This window comes from Dromiciops gliroides, chromosome 1 (assembly GCF_019393635.1).
Source record: "Dromiciops gliroides isolate mDroGli1 chromosome 1, mDroGli1.pri, whole genome shotgun sequence".
NCBI classification, from domain to species: Eukaryota; Metazoa; Chordata; class Mammalia; order Microbiotheria; family Microbiotheriidae; genus Dromiciops; species Dromiciops gliroides.
The window spans coordinates 427,702,462-427,716,166 of record NC_057861.1 but is presented as its reverse complement, the minus strand read 5'-3'; the positions used below and the strand labels follow the sequence as shown (position 1 = coordinate 427,716,166).

The 13,705-nt window shown below is 41.3% G+C and overlaps 1 protein-coding gene across 2 annotated transcripts in view; it reads right to left on the bottom strand.

The window, feature by feature from the left end:
* Window positions 1-308: 308 nt before the first annotated feature.
* The window catches only part of SERINC5 (serine incorporator 5), a 113,283-nt gene continuing 99,886 nt past the window's right edge, over window positions 309-13,705 (bottom strand). Inside the window, exons 9-12 of one of the 2 annotated variants that reach the window (XM_043979838.1) lie at window positions 10,662-10,728; window positions 7,975-8,014; window positions 6,519-6,666; window positions 309-3,433 (exon numbers count right to left, since the gene is read on the bottom strand). In XM_043979838.1, the coding sequence (XP_043835773.1) occupies window positions 3,286-3,433; window positions 6,519-6,666; window positions 7,975-8,014; window positions 10,662-10,728 (403 nt within the window). In that variant the 3' untranslated portion in view covers window positions 309-3,285. The remainder of the gene's footprint in view (window positions 3,434-6,518; window positions 6,667-7,974; window positions 8,015-10,661; window positions 10,729-13,705) is intronic. The other variant, XM_043979839.1, reaches the window with a different exon arrangement.

The following is a 13,705-nucleotide window of genomic DNA, read 5'->3' as shown; positions in this document are numbered from 1 at the left end:
AAGGCTATTCTTTGTGTGAGCAGAACCAGTAATGAGAGGGTTTCTAGATACCCCCTGAATTTGGGTTCTGTCTCGGTTTTAGAGAGCATAGGCTTCTACTGGTCAGGCAAAGAAAGAAAATGAGGGCAAACTAAGACCATATACCCTCTCCTCAGAGAACAAAACCACTACAACCACCAACTGTAACACTTACTCATGTCTTCTCCAAAAAAGATTCAAGTTTTCCCTTCTAACTTCTACTGAAGGCTGCTTCTAAGCCTTACCCAACCCAACCCAACCCAACCCAACCCAACCCAACCCAACCCAACCCCCAATCTGAGGAACTCTCTAAATTCTCAAGACAATACTGTGCCTCTAAACTGTTAACAATGACCACGATTATGGATACTTTTCAAAGCTGTAAAGCTGTGTGCAAAAGCAGGGGATTCCAGAGTTAGTATATATCTATTTACTTCAAGTCACTACACCAAATGAATCCAAGTTGTACGGTGATCAATTCTTTCCCCTTTTTCCTCTGCTCCTGTGATACTTCCTAATTATAAAATGATGGAATTTATAAGCGGACGTAAAATGTTATCCTCCATAATTAGTGTGGATTCAAACAATTCATTCTTCTAAGATGAGAACAAAAAAAGGGTTTTGAAAATGGTGACTGGTAGTTATTTCTTTCATCATTTCACAGGAGGAAAAACTCAATATGATCATCTAAAAACTGAATACTGTAGTCAATATAAACACACCATAATTGTGTGTATTGTGTCATAATACATGTGTATCTGTGTCACATATGTGTGCACATCACACATATACATATATGTGCATCTGTATGCATGAGTCATACCCACACTTCTAGAAGTATCCATTCATTATCACAGACTGGTGAATGGGGTTAAGGGAGAGGAGGAAGAGGAGGAATAATACAGAAAGAGGAGAATGCCAAAGAGAGAAGAAATGGAATGTATATATGCTCCCATTTGATTCATGATCTGATTGCTGCTCATTTCTAACCCTGGTATTTAGCATATTGTAAGCTACTTCCACTTACTAGGTCTTTTACACGAAAAATTGTTTTGTTTGGAAGGCTGAGAGCATCATTAACAAATCTCTTGGTTTAGAATGTCCTCCCAAGCCACAGGAGGGGAAAGAGAGCCCCTCCCAGCTGTTCTGCATATTATTCTTCTCTTGCTTTCCCCCAGTTCTCATTTCTAGGCCAAGAATGGTTTAGGAAACTCTAGAAATGCCAAGTGTATAGATTTCCCCCATCCCATCTGTATCATAAAGCACCCAGGGGTTATTCAGCAGATCATGTCTCTGGGCTATTTTAATAAGAGTCTCTCTTCCTTGTACAATGGCCAGAAATCCAATTTCTCAAAGGAAGCACTTTAAAGCAGTGATCTGGTGAAATGCCCAAGGATGCTTTATGTAAACTGGACAAATACTATCCTTTCTCATAAAATACAGGGATCTCCTCTTAAGTCTAAGCATCACATTCACAACAGACCTATTTGACCCTAGCCCCAAGGTTCTCTTGGGACACGATCCCCCAGAAAAACAACAAAGGTGCTAGTAATGGTGTAGAGAACATAACCAAAGCTATGAAATCAAAGCCCTCTTATGCACAGAAACAACTAATTTGTTGGAAAGGACAAAGGAAAGAAGAGAGTCACATGCCCAGCAGGTTTCAGCCAAAAAGCAATTTGGGTATCTAAGCCCTTTTAAGAATATTATTAAAAATACTTACAATTTTAAAAAAAACACCTTAAGCATCCATACATAGTTTAGGTATAGAAAAAGACAACTTTGTAGTTATCCTGAAATCATGCATGCAACAATACAAATAATAGTAATTATTGCAATACCTTGCTTGATCAAGTAATAACAATAAGATGAGACCATGTTGTCAATAAATTGTGCTTATTCACATTATAACAAAGAAGTGGCAGAGAAAGGGTTAGAGGGCCCAGGGAAACAAGGAGGGCAATAAATGATACCTGTGATTTCCAGCATCACAAGTTCAGGGAAAGACACTTAAGGCCCACAGGGAAATAGGACTAAAAAAAAAAATTAAAACAAAATCCCTAGGATTTGTTTAAAGGATTAAAATCACTAGATTTCACCTGCCTTGAAGGATAGATTTACCTGCCTTGAAAATAGGCACTCCCTCCTTCAATCCCTAAATATTGGGAAGTTGGAAACAATGAAGAATATTGGCCAGAACTCCATGCTTCAAAGGACAGAAACTGTCGTAGTGTTTCAAGAGCAGAGTCAATCAGCCCCAGAACTCCCTTTCCAGATAAGTCCAAAGACTGCGCTTTGGGCTGCTTGATATGTTTTTGTACATGGAACACGGATTTCAGACTACAGAAACTTGTTCTTTCCTCTACAAAATATATGCTGAACCCTTGATCGGGGAGGCGGGGGGGGTGGGGGGGGGAGAGGAGAGAAATCTGCTGAAAGAATAAAATACTCTCAGATTTGCCAGCCAGATTTCTAAGGAAAAATTTTTTTTAACTGAAAACAAATGAAAAAAAAAAAAAACCCAAAACCCAAACCCACTAAGCCCTTTGGAATCCACAAGCTGTATTATAACTAGTTACTTGTATAGGTGTCAAGTGAGACCTAGTAAACTATCAGGTTCATGAAGGCAGGGACCACATCTTACTTATCTTTAGAACATCCCCCACCCCCAGCACGTAGTATACTGCTCTGCACATTGTAGGCACTTGATAAATATTTGTTGAATTTGAACTTAATGGCACCAGCTTATTATAAAAGGTCATGGAAGTCAAAAGCATATATGAATAGTACATATTATCTATGATCTGTATGGACCCAAACAATTCTTTCTTTGAAGATTAAAAAATATATATATGCTTCCCATAGTCACTAGTAGTTAGTTTCTTTCATCATTCCACTGGGAAAAAAAACTCAATATAATCCAAATTTTCTCACAGAATGCTCGTTTTTCCTCACCTGCTTTGGGCCAGGTGTTATTTAGGACTCAAGTCATAACTCACATTAATCATTACTTAAAAAAAAAAAAACTTTAAAAAAATACAGGGGGGCAGCTAGATGGCGCAGTGGATAGAGCACCGGCCCTGGAGTCAGGAGTACCTGAGTTCAAATCCGGCCTCAGACACTTAACACTTACTAGCTGTGTGACCCTGGGTAAGTCACTTAACCCCAATTGCCTAATGAAAAAAAAAAAAATACAGTCTTTGAGTTGGCAGATTGGTCAAACTGAAAGACAGTTATTGATTAAAAAAAGAAGGTCTCTTGGATCTTTCATACGGAGAAATCTCTGGCAGGACAGCAGAGAGGAGCTATCAGGGTACACAAATAGATCAGGACACACATCCAACAAGATGTCATCTTGACCCAGAAGAAAGATACGCTTCCGCTGAAGAATTTTTCGATGTGAGCACCTTCATAGCTGTTGAAAAGAAAAACAGAGCCTCCTTGAAAGCTGGTTCTTTTCCCCTTAACCCCCCACCCCTTTAAAAATAATGTTCCGGGGGCAGCTAGGTGGTGCAGTGGATAAAGCACTGGCCCTGGATTCAGGAGGACCTGAGTTCAAATCCAGCCTCAGACACTTGACACTTGCTAGCTGTGTGACCCTGGGCAAGTCACTTAACCCCCATTGCCCCGCCAAAAAAAAAAAAATCATGTTCCAAGCTCTAGGATCTCATAATTTAAATGGTAACTTGGTGCCCCAGTCCTTAGAATAGTGGCTGGGAACTCTGTAAAAGTTTATCACATGCTTGGTGTTTGAGAGATGTGGGCATACTTTCCAGTGATCCCTCTCAGAGCCTATCTATGCCCACTCATCCTTTGTGACTCCTGATGGCCTCCCTGAAATCAGCACCATGGCAGGGGCAGCTAGGTGGCACAGTGGAAAAGGCACCAGCCCTGGATACAGGAGGACCTGAGTTCAAATGTGACCTCAGACACTTGACACTTACTAGCTGTGTGACCCTGGGCAAGTCATTTAACCCTCATTGCCCCGCAAAACAAAAAACAAAAAGCAAAAAACCCCACAGCACCATGGGGTCCAGCAACATGGTAAGGATCTTCCTCTCATTCTCTTGACACTGTGCGGATACCAACAGGGATACGTGGAACTGCCACCAGTTATCCCTTGCTCTCAAACTGTGGCAGACCCATCTCTCTTTTTTTTTTTTTTTAGTGAGGCAATTGGGGTTAAGTGACTTGCCCACGGTCACACAGCTAGTAAGTGTTAAGTGTCTGAGGCCGAATTTGAACTCAGGTACTCCTGACTCCAGGCCCGGTGCTCTATCCACTGCGCCACCTAGCTGCCCCAGACCCATCTCTTTAAAAAACTGAATCTGTAATTTCATTGTGGGAAAGCCCTGATGAGAAAGCAGATCTGTACCATTTTAGCTGCTTGGGAAGCAGGGAACTTGCTCAAGGTCACACAGCCAGTATGTGTCAGAGATATAATCTGAATCTGGGTCTTCCACAGCCCATCTTTTTTTTTTTTTTTCTTAATTCAGTCAAATATCTCTCTGGTGATGTTCTTTACACTGGTTCTGCTATCTAATTCTTCATTTATAATACATTGTATTGTAAAATTCTAATCTCAAGGAGACTCAGATAACTCCTCCTTTGGGTTTTGTGTCCTGAACGTCCCCATCACTTTAATAGGTTTTTTTTGGGGGGGTCTTTTTGTTCATGTTTGGGGGGGGGCAGGGCAATGAGGGTTAAGTGACTTGCCCAGGGTCACACAAGTGTCAAGTATCTGAGGCCAGATTTGAACTCAGGTCCTCCTGAATCCAGGGCCAGTGTTTTATCCACTGTGCCACCTAGTTGCCCCTTTAATAGTTCTTTATGATGAGATTCTTTTTTTGTTGTTGTTGATTCTTCCAGTCTACTTTCTGACTTTGGACTTGACGCTACTGGGCACCAGGCACTTTGGGAGGGAAGGTCTGGACTGGTCTTGTTGCTGCTTTCAAGGGGTGTTGAGTGTTGTTTTACTCAAGGATCTCAGGAACAGGTCAGGTTGGGTCTCTGTAAGCTTTCACAGCTCCCTGAACGGTCTGATCCAGGGCTAAGTCATCTGCTCACTGCATCCCTTGTATGAACTCTATTAATTCCTGAGGTGTCTCTGAGTCTGAGAAATAACAGACTAGATATATGGCAATAGATATTGGACTTGGCTGCCATCAGCCACCTGGAGAGCCCTACTGGTTCAGAATGAAAGAACCACATACCTTCTTCTGGACTGGGATTCCCACCCTGGGTATAGCTACACAGGCTTCACACTAAAAGGGAAGCCGGAACTGAGATCAGCCCAGGGGCAGGAGCTAAACAGCTGCTGCTATCTTCTAAACTTGCTTCTAGCTCAGAACACCCCACAGATGTTATCCCTCTACAATCAGTATGGACATAGTATCCCTGGGACCAGGTGCCTTCCTCAGTTGACCCCGCATCTGTCACCAGGACCTGGGTAGTGATTGACAAAACTGCTGGTCCACACCTGTTCAAGGTCACAGTGACCTTAATTCCTTTTGCAATCCTTCTTCCATAGCTCTCATTCCTTTTCCAATTATTTCCACTCGTTTCCACCATTTCATTTATAAACACATGCTTAAGTTTGTTTTCTCTTTTAAAACTTTACTTTCATCTCAACATTTTTATCATCTAGGTTTAAGACCTCTTCTTGGTCTGGTGTAGAGACTCCTCCTACACTGGAGCATGTTCCTGGCCAGGCTCTGAAGGTCTGAACACCTCTCTGTATTCAGGTAACAACCTGGACTAGAAAAAGTGGCTCACTGTGTCTTTTTCTTGGATTTGCCCATGAGCATTCGGTCTGGTACATTCTCTAGGTCTATGTGACTCAATGTGGGTTTCTCTTGGATTTTTCTCTCTAGGTCTATGTGGAGGAGTTTTCAGAGGATAACTTGCTGTACTTCTTGCTATTCCACCAATCTGCCTCTGCCCCTCCTCTCTTACGATTTGGAAAGTTTAGAAGATGAGAGCAATCAATAATTTGGGAAGATGACGTTTCCCCCTTTTAGTCTCTTAAAGGACATTGCTGATAATGAGGCTGAACTTTCTTATTCAGACCCCACTCAGATGGAGTGGATAGTGTGTTCTACTCAGTCTATCCAAATAGATTGCCCAAGCCTAGGGGTGGTCTGGGTATAGAGATAGCCTCTCTCAGCCCCTCATTGTAATATTCTCTCATTAACTGTTAACCTATGGGAGGGGGTGGGGGAGAGATATACCTACTCTTTGAAAAGGACATAAACGGTAAGCCTTCCACCATGATTGTATTTTTGTCTAAGCCAAATTGTAAAAATTATTAAATCACCCAGAAACTACATCTCTTGAAGCTTCTAATCCCTACAAATCTATATGAATTATACAATAAATGATATATTAAACAAAAACTAGATATATGTACTAGGGTATTATGGTATTATTCTTGCATCATTCAAAATTGCTGTGACCTCCCCATAACCACCTTGACCCCCTAAGGAAAACAAGTTACTTACTTGAACCAGTTGGTGACTGTCATCATCACATAAAGGGAGGCCAAGAAAAAGACAAAATGAAAGTAGGTATAGCTGTAGACAGTGCCTTTCTTTTCATCATAGATGACTTGCTGTCCTCCCCTCCGAGCATCAGGTTCGTCAGCATCTGCTGAAAATAAGAGGGAAGAAGTGAGGGGCTTTTCCGCTTTGGAGGGGCTGCTCCTGCTCCTCCACCTCCCTCTCCTCTTTTGCCTCCCCTTTCATTTCATTCAAACTGTGATGTTTAATTTTTCTTCAACCCCTTTATTTTCTCTGATCGTCTTTTCATAAGACCATTGCTTTATACAGTTATTAGTTAAAGATCGTTTTATTAGACTGGTAAATTGTCAGAGTTTTATTTTCATTTATTTAATGAAGTTATTTCAATATTGAGATAAGGTAGTTGGGGGACTCAAGTGAAAAGGGGGGAGAGAACCAAGAAAAGAGTGCTACGATTCATGAAACTGATTACTCAAACCTAAGTACTGGGGGGGGGGGGGGAGAGAGGATTAAGTCATTGAGTTATTCCACCAGACACTTTTCACATAGACCCATAGTGCATTTATAATTGGACTTATTTCTTAATATATTGAAAGGTCTTGATTCAATCAGTTTAGATTACTCTCCAGGTGGGTCTTTGAGTATCTGCTAAATCCCATTATTTTATCACATTCCCCCCTATTGTAATAGTCAATTTGCAACTGCTCAAAGGGTGTATATGCTAGAGGACTTCAAGTCAGTAAAAATGGTGGCACTCTTCCCTTTGGCTTGAGCTGATCAACTATAACAAGGCAAAATTTACAATGTCCTGCTTTTGGCCGGCAATCTTCCTGTTTGTGGATAAAAGAGTCCCACAGTCTAGCCTAACTATGGGACAACTTTATGAGAAGGAAAAGATGAAATATTGTGATGTCGATCCCAAGCATCTTAAAAATACTTATCTGTGTTGATTTTCCCTTAGTGCCTTAGTACTTGTTTCATCACAGAAAGAAACTGATTCTAACTGTGGAAGAAGCAGAAAGAAGCACACTGGGGCCGCTAGTGCAGATTTCATCCTGGCCTCGAATGCCCTTACAAAAGGGTGAATGTCTGGAAACATAAATACTCCTTAGCACTTTATGGCTGAAAGGAGATTCACTCAAGAGGCCTATTCATTTTGGCACACCTTCTGAAAGGCAAAATGGCTCCAAACTTATCCCACCGGCTTGTTTTAATGTAAACAAAAACCCAGGCAAAGAATCAGAAAAACAAATGCAAGCCCCCATGAGGAGAAAGGGGCAAACAGGCTGTGTGCGTGTGCGTGTGCGTGTGTGTGTGTGTGTGTAAAACAGGTCAAACACCTCTACCATCAACATTCTATTGGAAATTAAAAAGTGTCCATATACGAAGTCTTGGTATAATAAAAATAAATAAATAAAGGATCAAATAAAACTAATACCTTCTCCATCAGGAGCAAAGCAAAAACAGCAACGAGCTACCTGTAAGAAAAAAATAAAAACTCAGAACATAGAGCTGTTAAAAGATCATTATAGCATCCTACTTCAATCTCAAGCTTGAATAATAACAATAATTGGCATTTATATAGTGCTTTATAGATGTTATATAATTTGATTCTCACAACAAACAACCCTATGGGGAAGGTACCAATATTATCCCTATTTTAAAGATGAATAAACTGAGGTTCAGAGAAGTTAGCAGTATTTGAAGTCAGGTCTTCTTGATTGCAGGCTAAGCACTCTATCCATTGTGCCACTTTAGAAGTCATCTGAATCCAATCCCTTTATTTTACAGGTGAGAAACTGAGGCCCAAGGAGGTGATGTTATTTGATCAAGTCTACATAGGTAGCAAGTAGCAGAGTAGGAATTAAAAGTCAGGTCCTGGGGCAGCTAGGTGGCACAGCGGATAGAGCACCGGCCCTGGATTCAGGAGTACCTGAGTTCAAATCTGACCTCAGACACTTAACATTTACTAGCTGTGTGACCCTGGGCAAGTCACTTAACCCCAATTGCCTCACTTTAAAAAAAAAAAACAAAAAACCTCAGGTCCTTTAGAGTACCAGCCCTGGAGTCAGGAGTACATGAGTTCAAATCTAGCCTCAGACACTGTGACCCTGAGCAAGTCACTTAACCCCAACTGCCTACTCCACCCCCCCAAAAAAAGAATAAAAAAGTTCAGGTCCCTCTGCTTCTAAATTGTGTTCTTTCCAATATATAATGCTACCTCCAAGAGGCAGAGAAGAAAGAATCTGCATGTCCCAGCAGTTTGATAAAAATTTTTTTCAAAGAAAGATGCTCACAGGGTGTCAAGCTGGATCCAGCCAACACTGTTATTTGAACCATGATGGTCCAGATTTGTCATTATGGACTAATGAATAAAGGTCAAACTAAGACATAGCAGTTGGGTTCAGATCCTCAGAACCCACTGTTTTCTGACTTTTTTCCCCTTCATTTGTGAAAAGGAGACCGCTCCTGAAGATTTTGGTTATCATCACTAATGAAAACAAGATGCACCACCCCAACACAAAATAGCATTCATTTCTCTTAGAGGTCCAATGATGTCAGTGCATTGTAAATCCTACTCCTAATTATAATGGCAATAGACCACCTTTATAAAGTATATTAACTGTTTCCAAAGAGTGTGACACATCTCATTTGAGCCTTGCAACTTTGTGAGGTTGGTGCTATTATTATCATCATTTGACAGATGAAGAAACTGATTTGCACAGCAAATAAGTAAGTGTATCTGAGGCAGGTTTAGTCCACATTGTGTCAAATCTCTTCCAGAGCTGTAACAAAAGACTATTATCTCCAAAAAGCTTTGCATTCATAAAAACAAGTGCCCCTGGTAAGAAAACTGCAAACTATATAATCACTAGTTTGGAGAGAAGAAAATAATGGTTTTTTTTCCCCACAATGAGTACAGAAAAAAATCCCCCATGGTAAATCTATCGGGAGGTTGGCTACTGCTTTGTTTAAACCCTAAACACAATCAAGATACTGAAAATGTGACAGGATGGTCTCAGCAGGTGGTCACCCATTCAGCCCCAAGAAATAACCCAGGCTTCTGGAGGCAGGCTTTTCTTCTCATAAAGGATGTGCCAGAACCAATTCAAACTCTGCTCGGTTATCTCCGCTCTTCTGTGACAGGGAGATCCATTTAGATGTGCTGGCTGGGAGACAACCTCAACTGTGACAGCTTAGGTGCAGCAAAGATCATCTGCAAAGTGCTAGCTACAGAGAGACCATTTCTGGGTAGATAACAAAGCTCATCTATCCAGGGCCCAAGCCCAGGCCAGTCCCACTGTGGGAAAGCTTCCATTTCTCCAGGGCTGACAGAAGGGCTTTTCAGGAAATGGTGGTATCACGGTTTCTTCCTTTCTGTAGTACCAGAATTCCTTCCAAACATGGCCTTGTGGCCCTACTTCAGGGTTTTATTTTTTTGCAGTGCTTGTTTTTGGATGGACTGGAAAATTATTTCTGCAGGGAAGAGGAAATAGTGGACATATCCCTGCAAAAGCCCAGTCAGGCAGCCTAGGAGAGGGGGCTCTGGGGCCTGGACCTAACAGGAAGGCTCCCCAGCTGCATCATTAGTTCCCCTCTGCCTGCGGAGGCCTTTTCCCCGTGGCCCCAGGTGTTCCTTCATTCCATTAAATTTTCCCAAGGTCTCAGCTCCTCAGTGGACATGTAAGAATCAAACAATGCCCTGTAGCTAGAGGACCTAAGAGCCTCCAGAAGCAGAAAGCTCATCGAGGTAAGCAGCAGAGAGCTTCCAGAACACAGTATGGAGCAGTTAATCAAACAGCTGCTAGAAGGCCCAAGCAGCAGGAGCCCTGCTCAAAGAGCCAACTTTGGTGGCAGGAGCCTCGGGAACTGTTTAAACAACTTCACCCCCACAGCATACATGGGGAGGCGCCAACCAGTTTTCCCTTTAATCTTCCCGTTCTTTCCCAGGGAGAGAAGTGAATGACGAATAGAGACCAACGGGGACCCAACACACAAAATGCACAGCTAAATAAACAGATGGGTAGATAAATGAGATTAAAATGACTAACAGAATTCCTGGGGAAAAGTTTTCTGAGAAGTGGCAAAAACGGGGGTGGGGAGGGGGTGTTGAAATAAACTTACTTCCACTTCAGAAGCGGCATATCTTCCCCTCAGAGCCTCTGAACTCGAGCGGGTTGTTGATGTCAGGCTAGGGAGACAGAAAATGGCAGAGTCACCAATACACATCATTTTGTTATGGCAAAAGCCATTAGAAATGAATCTTTTTTACAGAGAATTGTTTGGTGAAGGCTTTCATGATGTTGTAATGGTCAACTTGTTACCTGGAGGGCCAACACATAGATCATCCTAAATTTCTACTTTATCCAAAAAGAGAATGATAATAATATTAATGATGTAATAAGTCCTTAAGTTCTGATGCATTTATTTATTTATTTATTTATTTATTTATTTATTATTTATTTATTTTGGTGAGGCAATTGGGGTTAAGTGACTTGCCCAGGGTCACACAGCTAGTGAGTGTTAAATGTCTGAGGCCGGATTTGAACTCAGGTCCTCCTGACTCCAGGGCCAATGCTCTATCCACTGTGACATCTAGCTGCCCCTGATGCATTTAATTAATGCAAATTGCATTACCTATAGTCACTCATTTTGAGCCTCACAACCACCCTGTGAGGTAGGTGCTATTACATTTTAGAGATGAAGAAGCAGGCACAGAAAGGGTTTGGGGGTGGTGGTGGTAGGTTGGTTAGAAAGATTTCATTTGTTCACATGCATCAACTGCTTGATGTCACTCTTGGCTAACCCCCATGCCTCCCCATCATCATCAGCATGTGTTTTTTTGTTTTTCTTTTTTGCTTACACAGTCTTATACTGAAACCAAGAGCAGAATCATCTAAGTTCTGTTTGGGTTATTTTTGCTTTTTCATTTTCCTTTCCCTAAAGAGAGATGCTCACAAGAAGGGGTAGAGCCAGACATTCAGAGGACCACAGAAACAAATGGCTCCATAATTCACAAGGTGGCTGGGTAAGTGATACCCAGATTAGTTTCCCTTTCAGAACCCAGTAAATAGTAGCAAGGGAGGTGAAAAAAATCTATCATTTTTCTCAGAGATTAAAAAAAAAATTCCTAGAAAATTGTAAACCATTGGAGGAAAAAACAATTTCAAGCTCCATTCCCACAAGGGGGAAAAAAGACATTTAGGGAAGAATTTATTTAAATATGGGTAACTAAGGTGTTTTGTTTTGTAAGAGAGAGAAGCTATACACTTGGGGAAAGGGGAAATCCTTTCAAACAAAATCTAATATTCAAGAAAGGAAATGCGTGTCTGAGCTGCAGATCTAATCATAAGACATTTGAGTCCTAAGAAACCTAAGAAAATATAATGAGGGCATGCAAATAATGGGCATTAGCTAGTAGAAGAATAGAAAGCCTTCTCAGTTATTATCAAAAGCAAACATAAAAGGTGCATGTTTAAGAGGTGGTGTGGGGGCAGCTAGGTGGCATAGTGGATAGAGCATTGGCCCTGGAGTCTGAAGGACCTGAGTTGAAATCCAGCTTCAGACACTTGACACTTACTAGCTGTGTGACCCTGGGCAAGTCACTTAACCCCAATTGCCTCACACAAAAAGAGAGAGAGTGAGCAAGCACGAGAGCGCCCTGAGTTAGCATCGTAGCTCCACCAATTACTAATTGTAGGGTGTGAAGGGGAACAAATCATTTCATCCTCCTTAAGCCTCAGGTCCCTCAACCATAAAATGGAACTGATAACACCATCTTTTTTTTTTTTTTTAAAGTTAGGCAATTGAGGTTAAGTGTCTTGCCTAGAGTCACACAGCTAGTAAGTGTTAAGTGTCTGAGGTCGGATTTGAACTCAGGTACTCCTGACTCCAGGGCCAGTGCTCTATCCACTGTGCCATCTGGCTGCCCCGATAACACCATCTTGAAGGGTTGTTGTGAGGAAAGCAGTTCAAAACTTGTAAACTACTATAGAAATATGTGCTGTATAATTTGTGTGTATGTACATATATATATGTATATACATGTATATATGTGTACCTGTACCTATACCTATATTATAGCTTGCCTTCTCAATGGGGAAGGAAGGAGCAGGAGGAAGGGAGAGCACTCATTTTTTTTTTTAATATGTGAAGAAAAGGTTATCTGAACAGATCAGGCAACAAACCTTCTAGCTCTAAATAAATGCTGTTGGTTTAAGAACACAAAGATATGTTACCTACAGCTGGTCATGTAGTCGCAGCCTCTCATTTTCAAGGGGTCCAGACTTGCGATTTCATTGGTGAAGGGGACTTCTGGTATAGAAGCTCCCTCCATCAATGAAAATCAGCAGACTATCTGAAATATAATTGTCTTTTCAGAATTGCTTAGGACAAGAAAAAAATTTAAGTTTTAAATAAGTACTTTTTTTTTCTTTATTCTTAGAAAACACTTTTAGATAAGCATTAGTGAAATATGGCTTTGGACAAGTAATTGTTCTTATGTCAAGAGGTTCTGTTACTTTTAAATAAAGTCAGTTATAGCATTCTAACTTTGGCTAACAGAATTTTTCTTTAAGGGTAGGCGTAGTCGTTCTTTATAATTACCCTAGCCCAAGAAATTCCTATCTTCAGCATTCCAGCCCCTGTTAAAACTTGTCTGCTTCATTATAGCAATGTAGGTGGTAACCCAACACTTTTGGCTCCCTCTAAACTCCCTCTTCCTGATGCTACATGGTAGAAAGACTTTCATTCATCCCCAAGACCTCTTCACAGCGGGGCAGAATGACTTGTGTGTGCATGTACATACCCCCTAAACCTAAACCTAAACAGGCAGGTTTGGTACCCAAGACCTGTTTACTGCTCACTCCATCCAAAAAGTAACCTGCTTATTTCAACCTTCCTAAAGGGTCAAAAGACCCTAGAGAGATGGTGCCCCAAACCTAACCTTCTCCTACTGGAGGCTGTGGCATACTTGGCAACCCAAATGGGATCTCCCCAAAAATTCAATGGCAATCTATAGTGGTGGCCTTATATGTAATTTAGCACTTGTACTTGTTTGTTATAAAGTTAGAGGACCACAAAACTTCAGAAGTGGATGGGACCTTGGACACTGAGGTGAAAGTTTCAAAGAAACAAAATTCAGTTTGATGTGGCTATCAGACCTATCC